This window comes from Melanotaenia boesemani, chromosome 20 (assembly GCF_017639745.1).
Source record: "Melanotaenia boesemani isolate fMelBoe1 chromosome 20, fMelBoe1.pri, whole genome shotgun sequence".
NCBI lineage: Eukaryota > Metazoa > Chordata > Actinopteri > Atheriniformes > Melanotaeniidae > Melanotaenia > Melanotaenia boesemani.
In genome coordinates, this window is record NC_055701.1 from 12,392,050 (window position 1) to 12,409,748 (window position 17,699).

At 38.3% G+C, this 17,699-nt stretch overlaps 1 protein-coding gene across 1 annotated transcript; it reads right to left on the reverse strand.

The window, feature by feature from the left end:
• Positions 1-379: 379 nt before the first annotated feature.
• Positions 380-14,624, reverse strand: pgfb (placental growth factor b). Its single transcript, XM_041972053.1, has 7 exons — positions 14,048-14,624; positions 5,113-5,149; positions 3,837-4,033; positions 3,659-3,732; positions 1,971-1,994; positions 1,800-1,868; positions 380-1,711 (listed from the first exon to the last, which is right to left on the reverse strand). The coding sequence occupies exons 1-7, from the start codon at positions 14,108-14,110 to the stop codon at positions 1,690-1,692; spliced, it is 486 nt and encodes a 161-aa protein (XP_041827987.1). The 5' UTR covers positions 14,111-14,624; the 3' UTR covers positions 380-1,689.
• Positions 14,625-17,699: the final 3,075 nt, after the last annotated feature.

The following is a 17,699-nucleotide window of genomic DNA, read 5'->3' on the forward strand; positions in this document are numbered from 1 at the left end:
CTGAGCGCGAGAATGATAAGAGAGGGAGAGAGCTACTTTTGAGTTAGCTACTTTAGAATTACACACCACTAAAATATGAAAACAGTCAAGGAAAAATCTTGAGCAAAAATGCTCCCTTTCTAAAAGAGGAACCTTTTAATAAATTCAAATCTGTTGAATGCTTCTAATTTTTGTTTATTTATTTGCTCAAATTTGAATTAATGCAATATCAAATAAATTAACCAAGAACCTTTTTGCTGTGAGGTGACAGTCCCAACCACCACTACACTGTGCAGACCAACATTACGCCAACATTTGATAGAATAATTACATAAGACTCTCTGACAGTCATAAGAATTTTATTACAAAATAAATATTTAAATGAAATTAAAACGCCAACATTATCAAAATGTTTGTTTTTACATTTTCATAAATTTTCTTTGTGTGGTACTAAAAAAAAAAATAAAAGGACATAATTTTACATAACTACATTAATTGATCCCTTCCATACTGCAGTATTTCCAATAAACACAGGAAGTCACCAGCTGTGGGGGATTATGGGAGACTTGTCACCAGGGTGAACACTACAAAACGAGAGAAACACTTGGAATCGCAATTGTAAGGATCCTTCAACAGGTTGTTTGGAAGTTACAGGCATCAAAACCTCATGAGTAGTGTGAAAATAATCCTGATTTACTGGGCTTACCTTGTGCACACTTTCTGATTTCATTTTGAATAATTAATTTAACTGGATTGGTAGTTTTTTTTAAAGACAAATCCAAAGCTGGAGCCACTCACTGGGAGCATATCTGTCTTTTAACCTGGTTAACCTCATTGACTTGGCAACAAAAGTCAGCAGAACAAAAATTAAATTAAAGTTTTGTTCAATTATTTCAATTAATCTAATTTAATATTTCACAAATTATGAAAAAACACAACAAAAACATACACACACACACACACACATACACATACTGTTGTAGATCTCTCTTCATTTAGTAAATGTACACAAGGCTGAGAATTTATACATACCATGTCATTATGAGATTTTTGGTTTTATAAATGATAGGTAGAATATTCAAATACATTGATATATCATTAATTTTGACTGCCCACTTTACCTATGTCATATCCTATTTGAAAATTAGACAAATGAAATCATACTTCACTGTAGAACATTTTAAAACACTGTGTCCTTAAACACCAGAGGGAGACATTTCATTATTGCATGTACAAAACAGCTGTACATTCAGTCCAACATATACCGGTATGACAAACAAGATACTCTTGACACTGTTTCAGGAAATGATTACAAACTTTTTTAAAGGTTGTTGGTCCAACTATATTTGACTGTATCAAATAAATATAGTTTTTCTTTTAAAAAATGTGAAAACCTTTAAATACCAAAGAAACAGACAAATTAAAATAACTGACAGTAATACCTAGTATAAGATGAAGATGTCAGTTCTACATTGCACTGGCTCCCAGGGATGCCCATTGTGTCAGGTGTGTAACAGCAGTGTTTCTACCAATCAAAACCTTGCCATTACAAGTGCCCTGTCTGTCAGTACGAGGGCATGTCAGGAAATCAACCCAGCTGTCAGAGTCTCTGTCGGCACACAGTTTCGATAGATAAGTGGAGGAAACTGTTTCTGGGCTGGAAATAAGTAGTGAGTCACACTGCAACAGGGGTTTGGGTTGCCACTGCAGTTACCTGCGAGGAATCTGGCACCTGCAGCACACAAAGAATAATATACCTTAAATTAACAGTGACAACTAGTGGACACATAAATTCTTTTTCACTTATACTTTGCCATTACCTTTCACATTCTTTTATTTTTTGTTTCTCCTTTCTTTTCCTTCCTCTTCCTCTTCCTCTTTTTCTTTTCCTGGACATAGAACAAAATGATTGGCAAGCCCCCTCCCCATTTTCTGAAAATGTTGATTTGTTTCAACAATCTCAATGCTCATATCATAAAAGCAATTCCTACCTTTCAACCTTCACAATAGGTTTCCTGAGGGAAAAAAATAAGTTTCAATAAATAACAACATCTAAATGCAGTTTTATTAATTAATTAGAGCAAATGCCAACCCAGTCTCCCAGAATTTATATGCTTGTATTATAAATTTGTTTTACTGAACACATTTTGAGGGAAATCAAATTTCTGGAGGCTGTTTGGCAGGGTGTTATCATCTGCCAGTGGCTACGGATTTGAACCTGCTGGTGGCTTTAACCTTTCACTGCAGAGTTTGCCTGTTCTGCCTTTTCAACTTCCCACAGTCTAAAGACCTGTGGTGTAGTAAGTGCTGATTCTAAACAGACGGTTCTGTCTTTTTCTGAGCCCTGGTGACCTGTTCAGGTACAGTATATATATATATATATATATATATATAGCTATAGCTTTTTAATTTAACCCTTTATTACGCGCATATCTACTATGACCTAATGCATCAATTTACAGTAAAGGCTTCAAAACCTTTTTCTATGCAATCTAATACATGTCTCCTGCCCCCTGGTGGATACCTTTTGCACTACAATAATTTGGACATATAACAGTGAAAATGATTTTTGTTTATTTTGTTACATTTCATTAAAGGGCCAAATAAAAATTTCAGATAAAACAAACAACAAAGTAATTTTTTTCCCATTATTTCCTGGGTCAGGCTTTTAAGGGTTAAGTAGAAGAAGTAATTTCATTAATTCATAATCTCAACTGCTTCATCCATTAAGGGTTTCGAGTAAACTGGAGCCTAACCCGGCGTTTTGTGCTTAATTTGGAAATCATAATATGTTAAAGATGTTGAAGGCTCTATTTTTCAGATTAACGCTTTTTCTGAAGATTAGTTGTCATCAGTCTAAAATAATGATCATCATCTGTTCCTGCTTTCTTAGTGAGTTGTTTTTTTCTGCTGTGCTGGGCTGTGTGGCTCCATTATGCACTGTGTTGTCTGTGTGCACTGCTTTCATTACAGTAGGAGAGTCTTAATTGTGGTTTTGCTGCTCTTTTTATTGTCTCTGTTTCTTTTTTTGTGTCTGTTTGCTGACTTTGTGACTCCACTCCTTGCTGCATGTTTAAACTTTTGGGCTACTGACTATGTATTTTTAACTATGACACAAGCAGAATCATGACTGTGGAGCCACTCAGTCTTTGATGTCTCCAGCTTAAACAAGCATAAATAGATATTTTGGGCCTTCCAGTTCCACATAAGGTGTTGCTAAATGCTAAATAAAATGTAGATGTTAGATCAAATTTGTTCTGACTCAGATTCCATAAAATGCTGGTTTGATTACACAGTTTGACAGGACTGACTCCTCAGTTTTGTTTCATAAGAAATCCAAACTGTCTGAATCTGTCATTTTTAAACTGCTTTTGTTACACTGCAGTTTCAGTGCAGAAAGATGCAGCCACAATCTTGCCCATTTGTATAACTCATGATATATTTTGAAGCAACATCAACAACAACAACAACAAAAAAGCACAAAATAAAAACTTAATTTTCATAAGTGATGAACTTTAAACATGCCTCAGTCACTATGAGCAGGTGTTAAAGTGTCAGAACAGACATTTAATTAATATAACGGCAATAAATGACAAGAGACAGGGTTTCTGTTTGACTAATTAAATGTTTAATTGCAAACATTGAGAATTTTTAAAAACCTGTTTCCTTGTTTTCTTACCTACATTCACATGTCCGATGCTCCACAAACGTCATCTCAACATATTCTTGATCTGACGGCCTGATTTTCAGCAGCTGGAGGATGGCATTATTTAGAATTAGCATAAGTAGAATTTTTAGTAAAACAAGCAACGGACCATGTGCAGTCATATGTATTTAACACAATGCTGCCGTCTTACCTGCATGGTGACATTTGAAGTGCTAGTAGGATGGCACTCTAGGTTTTCGTCCCCACAGCAGCCAGCACACCTCACTAGGGGCACACAGGAGGGGCTGTAGATGTACTCCACCTCTGTTGGGTATTCCTGCACTACCTCTACCAGCTTCTCAATGGTCCGACAGAAGCTGCGTCCCCACACTTCTTTAAATGTCAACACTTTAAGGGAAAGAGGAAGACTGAAGCTAAGTCACTGTGAAGGTGCAAGTCAGTCAGTGGAGCCAGTACGAGGGATCTTTTCAGTCAGATAACATTGCAAAAAGCATTTATCAACTGCATTGACTTTGCATACATAAATATGTTTCATGCTTAATTAGAAGGAAAAAATACAACATAAACTCAGTTATAGTTTGAGTAGTTACCCAAGAAATACATATTTGAATGCTTAAATGACGTACACAGAAACCTATAGCCAGTTCAAATATGCCAGTGTGTATCCTGTTTAATTTTGAAATAAAAATGTTTGTATAATATACAGTATAATATACAGAATGCTTTCCTGTGGGAGTACATGTGTGAAAGTGTCCCAGTTGCTGTTGGGGAAGAACAGGGACGTCTATAACCAAACACAGAAGGAAGTGAAAACAAACATTGGAAACATGGCCATGAACAGAACCCTGCTGGAGCTGGAACGGGGTTGCCCCGCAGGCACCTCTGGGACTGCAGTGACCCCCAGGGGTCACCAAATGGAGCCTGACACCACAACAGCTGTTTATAAAAGCAGACAGGCTGGGAGGAGATGGCTGAGGAAGCATCTACGTTGGGAGATGAGGCCGTGAACTATAATGTTGTACAACGCAACAGGACAGTTCATCGGTCATTTACTACCCCTTGAGTTGACTGTATGTCTTCTGCTTATCTAGCCTTTTCTGTTATATATCCTCTAGATGGGCGTTTTACAAGTCTTTAACATCCAATATATCTAACTTCTGGCAGCTTTAATTTATAGTGATGCGAGGGGAGGAACGAGGGAAGAAGGTCAGCAGCTGAGTAATCTCTTCTAGCCCAGATGTGCTGTTTCGCTCTAAATTCAGATTAAATTCATAGACTGAAAGCCAATAAATTTGGGTTTAGCCATTTATATTTCTCAATAGTGCATGACAAAAGCAATATAAAGGAACACACTGAAACTGTAAATGTAACAAAACGGTGAAAACTTCTTATATGAAGTAGTTTTAAATATTAACATCCCTATTACTTATAGATTTCAGTAATAAAAAAAAAGCTTGAATTCTTACCTTCCATTGTACTGTTAGTGCTTGACGAGGGTAAACTCTGCAAAACAGAGAAAAATGAGTTAAACCAGTCTCTCTCTCACACACACACACTCACACACACACCTCATGTATATACTGTATATGTCCTCTGTGTGCCCAACTGTTTCCTGTGGTAAAATATTCAGCTCTCTATTTATTTTCCCATTGATGGTTTCCCCCTCTGTCTTGATTTTTTCCCATCACCCAATGATAAACAGAGCAAATTTCTCATTCGCCTGGGAAAACACAAAACCTCTAGTTGACTCCATCTCAGGAAGGGAAATCTATGTTTGATAAAATACCCTCTAGCAGAAATGCAGGACAGGCGGCAGACAACCTGCTTCCGCAATCTGTCCTCGTCACTGGAGTAAGATTTCCCTTTTTCTGTGGCTCAGGCCTCGTCCTTCATAGTGTAAAATAGTTGGTGCACATGCTGGCACTTGGAAAAAATGTTATGTAATAGCAGATGGACAGACAAGGACTTTCTTAAATGATGGCAGTAAAGATTGTTGTGTTTTACACCATCTGTCCTTTACAAAACTGCATCCTCTTCCTGTTATGAACCAAAATTAGTTTGAGGATGAGGATAGCATCTGTCAGCATTTTTTTTTTATTACTATTTCCAAGTAATATGATTTAAGAGGAATGTCTCGATTCAATGATGATACATTCCAACTCACACAAACATTTCTGAGGTTCATGTAATACTGTTACTAAGACACAAGTCATGCAGGTCTGTGTGTTTGGAAGGGATTTGTCTTCCCTGCTGCACAAACACTTTATGACAGACTATTTTGTAAATGTACAACAGCTTTCAGTTTTCACTTTCAGCTTGATCCTCCCTGTGTTAGGGGAACTGTTGAGACATCTCCGCCTTTTTCAAAGAGGCTCGTCATCTGGCCAACACATACAGCTGTTCCTCTGACAGCAGCGTTGTTCTATAGAGTGGCAGTCATTGAACTGTGTCTGTTGCACAAAACCACAGCAGGATATGAGCTCCACTTGCGGAATATTTTATATACACTGCATGGGAAAGTCACAGTTCAATTTAAGTTATTGTTTAATGTCACTTACTCTATGTGGGGCATTGATTATGTTTTATTCTCTATAGCAACGTCAGACTGTTAAAAAAATAAAAAATAAAACTTTCCTCAGTGTTAATCATCATAAAGTTTGCTGACTTTTCATTGGGCCACAAGGCTACTCCACATCACAAGCACTTTTTTGGCACTTGCTGTTCAGTATGAACCAAGGTAGAGAGCACTTTCTAACCTCAATCATGGGTTAAGCTTTGACATGACAAGCAAACATCTTTGGCACCTCCTGTGGTTGAGGACAGAAGAGTGAGATGCCCAGAAAAAGCTGCCAGATTATTCAAACACTGCCTGAGGCTCCTCACGTAGCCATTCCCCCTCCTCATGCACTTACAGAATTAGTGTGATTAATGGTGACTGGAGATGGTTCATCTCTTTTGGGAAGGGGTTGCACTTTATAACAGTAAATTATGAATTATCTTGACTAACAAATCCCAGAAGTAGGATTAATTTTGGAATACTCCTCAGCATTTCAACCACTTTATTCCCTGATGAACATTTTTATGGAATTTTTCTTGTCCTTCATTAAGTTTATTGTTTGTTTTCATTATATGGGTGTTAAAACCTCTAACACAAGCTGTGATTAAGGGATACACAAATAAATTGGACCTGACAAGACTATAAATTCATCTGATCCTTTTTTGTTTTGTTAAAAAAAAAACACATTTTCTTTGTGCTTTTCAACATCTGTTTTATTTTGTAAATGACAGAAATGACTGCAGACATTATAAAACTAATTTATAGCAATAAAAACTTCTTTAACATAACACACTAACAAAACATATTTTCTATGCTACACACAGATTAAGAAATAGTTTGAACTAACTTTTCAGCTGAGGAAAGACGCCAGCTTGTAAAAATAAAATATAAATATTCATACATGAACCCCTTATCATATCTACCCACAATAAAATGTTAAGTAGATTAAGATTGGGGTTTAATAGTATGTGTAAAACTTGTTTTGTTTTAAGAAATGGGTAATATCTTTCTCTACTCCCTGATGATGCAGTTTGTCATTGTGCAAAAAAGAAAGACTTGACACTAATCACTGCCAATATTAGAAGCAGCTGTACGTTTTTGCTCCCTGTAAGCACAGATTAAAATTTCTAGTTTAAACTAGAGTTAAAGTGACAAATTATGTTCCATGTGCTTGATTGTAAAGCCACTCCACAAAGTTCGCGCTGCACTCTGGGTCAGATCAGAGGACCTGCTGAGTCCCTGGGCTCCTGCCGTCAGGCCACAGAGGCCCACAGCCTCATTACTCTTCAGTCCCACACAGCTGAACTGCGTCATCTTTAACCTCCCTGCTTATTCCATCTGTCAGGGGAAGGGCAGCATGCGTAGGGAGCAAAACTTAAACATGATGGTGACCCAGCTTAATGGTTAGAAGATTTTTCAACTCTGAGGGTCAAGCAAGGGAGGGGATGATGGTTTAGTCAATAGCAGGTACCAAAAAGTTTGCCAGAAAGACCTTGATTTTGACTAACGTATTCCACAATTAGATAGAAATCAAGAAGACTGAGAGACACAGTGAATCAGCTGCAGAGGTTTCTTCACCATTTTAGACTGTTTAGCTTTGTCTTTTCAATCCAATTTAGAACAATGACAATAAGGGTGTGGCAAGTTTGGCTTGCCACACAAGTTTAAAATCAAACTTTCTAAAAAAGCACATAATTCATAAGAACACACTTTTATATAATTCCAAGTTCAAACAACATATTCAGTTACCATAAATCAAGCTATGAACCTACAGATATTTCCCAAAGCGTTCAAGGGATATAGTAAATTTTTCTCATTCATAAGAAAAAGCTGTCATTTCATACACTTTTGGGTTTTTTTTTTTTGTCTTATTTCTTGTAGTGACAAGATACAGGTTTTTCCACTCCACTAACGCCAACGGCTTCCAACAGTTGCCAGATGGATAAGTAAAGAAGCTGTTTCCCACAAAGCATTATGTAAGAGCTCCTGCTGTAAACTGCTGATTCAGAAATATGAATACAGTAATTGCATATTTATTTTAATTTCTCCATGAATGGTAATGACAAATTTCAACCTCAAAAATTTAATTTACAGTCAGCTCAATTACAGACATTCATACTGAGCATACTACTGCTGCCACGCCAGCCGGAGTAAAGTTTGGCTCTACGGCCAAGTTTGTTAGTCAGTCAAACTGGAATGGCTTTTACATAAATCACTTCAGTAAAGTTTGATAACTTGGCTGACACGGTAACAGCTCAGGCTCACCCTCACACGTCTACATCTCTAAGGTGTCATATTACATGGTTAAAAGTTGTGATATGTCAGCATATCCCTAAGCTGCTTCAGAGCAGCATGTAAAGGCACAGAGCAGGGTGTCCTGAATTTGGTCTGACTGAAGCCTGACTCACGAGACCACACGGGGAGAAACCACTAAAGCAGAACAAGTGAATGCTAACAGAGACAGCTTGTCAAGTGAGAAGGACAGCTCCACTGATCTTCCTCTTCCACTCTCTACTGCAAACCAGATTCCACATCATCAACACCATGACCGTGGTACTAAGTCTTAGGGCTCTCAAGGGAACTGAGGGTCACAGTATCTATTCTCCACCTCTACAAAACAAAAACCAGGTTCTGTTTTGTATACATGAGGCAGGTGAACCTACAACCACAGCCAGGCCTTTACAGGACTGATAGTATCCAGGTGGGTCTTCAGGGTGGTCAGGTCACTAAATATTTCCAAAACACCAACAAACTTCAGCAAAGCATGTGGTAAAAGCACTACAACAACTAGTGTTGCATTGACATTGCTACAGCGTTATAACAAAAGCTACTTTATACAGTTAAAGAAAAAGGTTAAATAAAAGCAGATTTGAAGAGCGGTGGGAGAGTTGACAATGTTATGATGACAAAGGAGATCAAGCGGAGTTCCAGGAAGTTTTGATTTGGCTGTGAGGAAGTAGAGCTTGTTGATTGGCTCAGTTTGACTTCTGGGAATGCTCACTTTTTTCACTGTAACAACAACTTTCAGTTTTATTTTACATACTTCTTTGGCTGCATGCCGTTAAGTCCTTAAATCCATCAAGATGCCTTTTAACATCCCACTTTGCTCTTGTATATTCAATGCAAAGACATTAGGGTGACTCAATAAAAAAACAAAACAAAACACAACTACTCTCTGTAATGCATATTTAAAACAGCTAATCCAAGATTAAGATTATTTTACCCTTTAAATACAACCACAATTTTATCCTAAAAGTGAGTTTGGTCGCATTAACACAATTGCTTTCTTGGCATAGTTTGGAAGTTTTGAAAAGATAAACAAACTGTAAAATAGGTCCAAGTGACAGGGGAGAGCTAATGGTCAAAATTAATTTTGATTAAAAAAAAAAAAACACACATACACAATTTGCTCAGTGTAAGTTCATTAATATATACACACACAAATATCTCGACAAAGATACAGACGCAAACAGAACCACTGTAAACGGTGCACCCCTGTTCGCAAGCACACACACACGCAGACACACACACACACACGCACAGACACACACACACATACACGGCACAGGCCTTGAGATAAGACTGACCGGTGGTAATTGTGGTCTCTATTACAGTAAACGTTGTTCTGTAAACCACAGTAAATTACATCCAGATGGGAGATTAAAGCTCGCTTGTAGACGGCTGCCTCGAGCACCACTCCTCTTCCTCCTCCTCTGCAGGAGGAAGAAGAAATCCATATTTCCTGATTGCAATTGCAACTCTCCCCTGGGCCGGGACATTACAACTAGAGAGAAATACCACAACAGCACAAATAAGAGCCATATTAGTCAGCAGGTCACTACAACTACATAGTTTCATTTGTAGATATCTGATCAAGGGAGATGTGCAAGTATATGAGAGCTGGACACACAGAGGGGAGTGTGTGTGTGAGGGGAGTGTGTGTGTGTGTGTGTGTGTGTGGGGGGGGGGGGGGGGGGGGGCTCTTATTTTTGTCTGACGGCTGTTAACTGAGCTGCAGCTTGGCAGCATGAGACAGTGTTGATGCTTATGAAACTTCATTTTAACACCTGGAAATGTGATGTCATTCCATCCAGACTTAGCTGAACATGAACATGAGGAAAAACAAACAAAAAAAGTCCTGAATGCAAACACAGCCCTATGTTCACAATAAGCAGAAGCATTGTTTTGCTTCTGATGATGATGTAAAGGAAGCACCTGTGCAACATAATGACCTCACAGATACGACAGCAGCAGCTGTGCCTCAGCGTCTTCTTTCTTGGGTCAGTAACCGTAGAAACATAATTTACTAGTCTAACTGTATGGCAAAGTGACACAAAAGGTTTTTATCACAGAAAAATGTTGTATTTTAAGAATTTCACAATTGCATATAAAGAGGAGCTCACTATCCTTATCCTTAACTTAATTTATCATCACAACAGAAGTACTTCTTGAGGATTGGAGCTGAATATTCTTCTTGCTCACTAATGTCAGTTAGGTTTGGCTCTGCTGACTCTGCCCGCATTTATACATGGAAAGGAAGCAACAGTTAATGTAGATTATGTCAAAGCTCTTTGTATGTGCAAAGCATAATACTGATATTCAGGGTGGTGTGGTTTAAGCACACACACATGAACTGTTTCACAGCATGTGCTTTAAATTGTAAAAGAAGTATCAATAATGCAGGGAACAGGAGAATGGATAGTGTAAAGGAATGTGCGAATAATACCTGGTCCATTAGGCAGCTTTGATATAGGGTGAGCAAGAGTTCACTATTGTGCAGAAGGGAAACCCAGGTGCTTCTACCTTCAGTCCAGAGCCATACTGCCAAGAGTATTAATTTGCTCAAGACAGCTTCCAAAGGGCGAACTGCTCCATGTACCAGCAGAGGGCAAGTGTGACTAATCACAGTTAGGATTCGGGATTACATGTATTAGGTTCAATAAATTGCATTACTGGAATAAAACCCCCATTAAACAGGGGTTTAATTAAAGTTATTACTTATAGCTGATGATTTATACTTAATGCTCTTATCAGTATTAATGCATTGCCTTTTTTTAAAGAAAGCAGAGACTGCTTGCATACATTTTGAATTTCAATGCTCTATAAATCCCTCCAAGTAGGGAATATGTTGTTGACATAGTGTAAGGGCTTGATTATACTTGGCTGTGGACATGCAAATGGATAGTTGGATTACTAAAAATTGGGAATGTGTTTATACTTGCTGCGTTTCATTTGCCTCAGTCATAACTCAGTGCTGGGAGTGCAGTTGAAAGTTAAAAGTTAGTAAGATTTCCTCATGTTGGGCTCACTCCAGACTGGTATACGTGATGAAAACTGATAACAAGGGATTATGCTGTATTTTGTTAATATAAACACTGTAGAAATGTGGTACTGGTACAGAATGGCTAGAATGTGTGTGACTAATTTAATGAGACAACAGTTTGTTATTAAAACTATCATATTTTTCTTTTACTGTAGAGCAGCCATGTTCAAGGTCAGGGTTGTTGAGGGTCTTTTGACTTTACCAAAAACAAATCTAACTTCAGATGGTGTTCCTATGTTTCTATTTTCCTTCTGAGAACTTGGAAATCCCAATTTTCAAGTTCAAATGGAAACCACCAAGAAAATGTCATGCACTGGCACATCCATCCATCCATCCATCCATCCATCCATCCATCCATCCATCCATCCATCCATCCATCCATCCATTCCTTTTCTACACCAGGTTTATTGGGAAACTTGGGGGAGAGTAGTGTTACACCTGACAACATTTACATACTTACAGCTGCACAAAGTGTAAAAAGACATACTTATGAAGCAAGCCAAGAAACAAAACTGATGATCACAATGAAATGTGCCTAAATGGTCTAAATGTTTCCCACAGGTTGAGAATTTGCTTGTGGTGTTTTGTGCTGATGCTACAATTTAATGACATTCTTTAAACATTTCACATGTATGTCAATGGAAGTTAGGACAACCTTACAAAAAAAAACAACTTATCCAGGTAGCTTCAAACCTTTCACCAAATGACATCATGTTTTTAATAGTGCACCTGCAAATCTGGAAGAAGATTGCATGTACAGTTGCCAAGAAAAGCTGAAGAGCCCACAAACACACATCTGTGTTTTTCTACGTTTATGAGAACCTCACATTGACACCAATCATTTTCTATTCCCTGACCATAATCTTATCCATCACCAGAGAATGCCTGACACTAACCCTAAAACCAGAGTCTGGCCTTCAAAAATTATTAAAATTTGTGGAGGTCTGGCATTTCAGTCCCCACAAAGCTGTCGGAATCCAGAAATACAGTGGGTTTCCAAACATGATCAATGACTATAGAAAAGAGAGGACACACACTTATTGATGCATAGCACAAGACTGCTGATACAAACTCTAACTGTGACAGTAATCTGAAATAATCATTATCTATAAGAGATACTTGGGGCTGAACATACATAAGAGATGCATTTGAAAATTGATTGTCTATGTTTCTGCTTTCTGATGCTTTGCTCTAACAGGACACACACATACCAGAAAAACAGAAAATGCTGCTAATGACTTGTTAGTGATTATATAATGTATTATGTTTAAGTTATTAACAGTAAAGGAAGAACAGAAGAGAAAACTTTTATTTCACAAATAATCTTTCAACACAGAGTAGCCATCACCCCTGTGGTCATAAAGAAGGATCCAGACTACAATGCAAGCTAATCTGACAGATTGGATGCTGAATCTCAGGGACTGAATTGTTTACATTTGCCATCAGTCTTCTGGGCAGTGGGGGGCATTTAACCGGCTGCATGTTGAGGCCCCTGGGTTTTGTCACTTCTGTTTTGACTAAGCAGGCTATGAGCTGATTATGAGGATTAGAGGAAATGTGGTGATCCCATGCCTCTCCCACTCACTCTCAACTTAGCAACAGCTGCAAAGTGTCCAGTTTGAGAAACTGTTGGGACATGAAGCTTTTTCAAACCCTAAGAGTCTGACTGAGTCAGCGTGTAATACCTCTATAAGTGGCCTACAGCTTGCCAAAGGGGGGAGGGGGGGTTGCCTCTGTTTTTGAAGTGTGACAGTGGCAGTGAAAAGATGAAGGAACACTGGTTTTGCATTAAACATGAGCGGCATCAGAGAAAACTGGTAGACCTTGGCCACCTTGGGAGGAAATCAGAGACTGAATAGGTTCAAGAGCTGTAGCGTTCAGTGGCACAAGTCCCACTGTCCAATGACATATCCTCTTTCAAGTGATTTTAACACACACGGGCCTTTGAATGAGCCCTCACTCCAGTTTCAAGTCCACCAGATTTTCATTAAAAGGCAAAAGAGAACAAACAAGCTTTGTACTGATTCCCCATCACCTGACAGTTTATCTCTGACCTGAATTTAAGTTATAAAAGATTCTACATAGAAATACACAGCTCTTCTTCACAGCTGTTATTCTTAACCCTGTAGATCTCCTGGCAGTCAATGTAATTTCCAATACAAGTTTAAATTATAAGAAAAACTGCTGCCTTGTGATGCAGCTGTAATTATAAACTTGCCAGCTTTGGCAAGTCACGTTGTAGATGCAGTTTGTCACGTTTCAACTTATGAATGAACTGTGGGTGTGGAGTATGAATGTATCAAAGAGGTGACTGCCATCATGACTCAGCCATGTCCAATCATCATTTTAGTAACACATGAAGGTTTTTCTAAATAAAAACTAAATGATAAAATATTATTATAATTAATAGCAGAGATATTTTGGACCCTTTTACAACAAGTGTGTGTTTTTTCTTTAAAAACTCGGACTAACCAATCACTGTGTGTAAATGCAAAGTACCACAGAGTGTGAAATGACATACCTGTGCAGGTGAGAAGAGCAGATAAAGCGCCACTACTGCCTCGATTACAAAACTGGGTTTCATTTCGTGATGTGTGCGCGGAAAGATGGGGTGACGGCTCCCGACGCACACTTTGAAAACAAAAATAAAGAAGAAGAAGAAAATCCAACAAAAGTACTCAAATTAGGTCACCAGGAGAAGAAAAAAAGACCCCCAAAACAGGGAATTTCCAAATCATCTGCCCCCGGTTTAGTTACTCAGGGAGTGAGGAGTCACGTAGCTCCGCTGCTGCGAGTAACCTGATGGAAGACTGTTCTTACAAACGAGGATGTTGTAAGACAATAAAAATGATAATGTCAAAATAGAAAGATTCTTTTAATATTTATCAAACGCTCAATGCTTAAATTACGAAAAAAACAAACAAACAAACAAACTAAAACTAAAACGAACAAAAAACCAGACTCTGTCTATGACTTTGTCATATGACAGAATAATCAGAAAAAAATATGAACAAGCAGTTTGTTCAGTCCAAAATCTTAAGTCAGAGTCCTCTTCAAAAACTTGCATGAAGTTGCAGCGAGAGTTTCAGCTTCCAGTCCAGAGCTTCGGTCTGCAGAAAGAAACACTTGCGTCTAATTGCCCCCACACTACCTTTTCACGGGCTGGCCATTTAAATCTCCTCCCCTCTCTCTTGTCGTCCTTTCTGTCCTCACAGAACTCACCGATGAGATTTTACAGCCCCTTTAAACTGCAGCATATAACAGTAATTTATGTGATGCTGTAAATGGTTATCATTGCGTTTGTGACGTTCCACCGACGCTTTCTTTGAGAGTTATTGACCGCACACCGGAGGTGATTTACACTACAGTGCACACACGGGCTTTCTGAGAGACAACCTCTTAGTACTTTGGACATTCTGCAAGAGCAATTCAGTGCAATGTAAACATTTAGAGATCTTTTTCACCGCTAACAAAGATGGTATACTCATTGCAGGCTCCAGGGTGAAAAGAGATTTCCTTCTGAGGCTCTAGTATTTAGCTGAGTTTGCGGAGACAGAAAAGGAGATTCCTTTACTGTTGACACACAGAGTTACTCTTCACTGTGGGACTTCTGTGTTTGCAGAAACCTTGGAACCAAAGGATTCCTTGTGGGCTTCCACACATTCCTTTAGTAGTGCTGAATAGCTGCACGGCCCTTTGCTATTGAACAGACCACACTCAGAAGTGCGGCGTTTCTAAACATCTCAGACACTTGAACACCCCCGCACCATTACCAGTTTTGCCAGAGTATCGGTAAGTGCAAACCAATCAGACATGACGAAAGACATTTCCTTTTATCATGTGCAATTTAGTTGCCGCTTCCAAAATTGTATGTCTATAACAGTGATGGATGATCTCTAAAATTTAGCGGAGAGAATGGAAGCAAAAGAAAAAAATTTTTTTGGGGGGGGCATGAACTTTATTTTAAGTCTTTCATTGTTTTTCTCAGAGCCCTCCCATTGTTTGGGTAGACAGAAATGTATTATTTTGCAAGAAATCATTAGCACTCCTCTTAGACAAAAGGTTAAATGAGACCACAAAGAATGAAGATTCGTGTTTTGTTTTTAAAATGTTTAGTCGAGCTGAAGACTAGTTCCTCCTTGCTGCTGCAGAAAACCCCACAGATTGTGTTTGCCCACAGGACAGAGACAGACCCTCACCACTGTCTAGCCATCTGCTCCGTGATCTATCTGTGTTTTTAAAGGTGCACCAGCTGATAGGGCTTAATAAGATCACTCAAACTGTTTGCACTATAAATACATGCTGATAAGACAAGCAAACATGGGTTGAGTGATAATGTGGGCTACTTCTGGGGAGATGGATGTCTTTGCTGTCAGATTGTGAGACAACCTTGAGGCCCTCATTTCTCCTGCTAAAACCACAAAGCGTGATTGTGTTAACCACACATCTTCTTGTTCTGTACTAAAGGTTGAGGGGAAACCATCATTTTTCCAGCTGTAATTTAATATTTATCTTTTGACAGGTTTCCTTTGTAAAACAGGCCAGAATCAATTTTGATGATGCTTCTTAAATAAAATCATTTTAGTTAAAAAAGAGAAAGATGGGTTTATTCTGATCAATGAGCAAAGATTTTTCCAAAATTTCAACTCCCACACTACAACCAAAATGTCAGCCAAACCTCTTCTCTGATTGGAAATGGTTGTCTACAACTTTGATTTAAAGAAAGATCAGCTAGAGGAATATATAAAGGCCCCGCAGTCTGCAGTGTCTCGTGATGTTGTGAATGCTAAATGGGTGGCACTCAGAAACTGGAGTAACATTTCCCTTTTGCTGTTGACCCCTCATTTTCCCAGATTGCAGTGTAAAGGTAAACAGATGAACAACATTAATGATGTCCATTCATCATTACTGGGGCGACTTTGGTTTCCTCCACAGTGGGGCCTACAAGGGGAAGGTGGAGAGCTGGGGAGCTCCTTACTTTGAAGAATCTCATTAACAGTTAGTGGCCTACAGGGTTTCTGCTAAAGACAGGAGTTAGTAACAATGTCAAGTTAAATTATATGTATCAGTTCTTGTTGATGGGTACATATATTTAACACTAAAGCCAAAAAAGGAATGGAAAGGCTGAATTGTAGGATTCTGGGAGATGATGTAACACGATTTTACTCATGATGAACCACCTGGACGGTGGACCAAAACAGGATAAGGCAATATTTGACACCCAAGCCTAGTCTTTTCCTGTTATTAATTAGCTGTGACGGCCCATAACTGTTTTACACGCATACAAACCTCTGAAGCTATATTTGAAATAAGTGGTAAATAGAAAGTGCTTCAGCTATGAGCAAAAATCTACTTACCGTATAAGGTGATTAGTATTATATCACAGCCTGGTCTTTCATTTCATACATGTCAAATCTTGTTTGCACCTCCAAATTTCACTGACATATTTTTGTCTGTGACACGTTTTTGTTCCAAGGTTGTCAGGTGTCATCCTGTTTTCATTCCCATATTGTCATTGTTTCATTTTTTTCAAGGAAGCCAGTCAGTATGTTAACAGACAAATGAAAGCTATTTTAGTCTGAATGTGTCATGAATCAGTCACTACCGAAATCTCCAGACGCAGTCTTTATACAGCAATGCCAACCACAGACTAAATGAAAGCTTGACTCTTGAAAAGAAAACAGAAGTCCTTTTATGATGTTTGATTTGAGAATAAATTATAGTAAAGCATGTTGCATTCAAGCAGTCATGAACAAAAGCGTCAGATGGAAAATATACTCTTGTTGTTTTTTGCTTTAGTCTAAATCTTGATTGTTTCCACTGTCTAAAGTTAAAAAAAAACATCCTGACTATCACTTGCAATTTGAAGTTTTAACAGAAATGAAAAAGCCCAAATTTGAGGTTGTGTGCCGTAAATAAACCTGGTGGATGAATAAGATTGTTACAATATAGTTAAAAAGCACTTAACTTCCTCTTGGAGCCACACTATGCTTCAAATTTTATTTCTGGGCATATCTATATTTATATATATATATATATATATGTTGTTATTGCCTATAATAGAAAAGCTGGCTCATATTAGTCAACTTCTACAGACAGACAGAAGTAACAGCAGCTGCTGTGCTCTGAAAGGAAACTGAGTGTTTGTTCAAGATAAAATTTCATCACCTCCA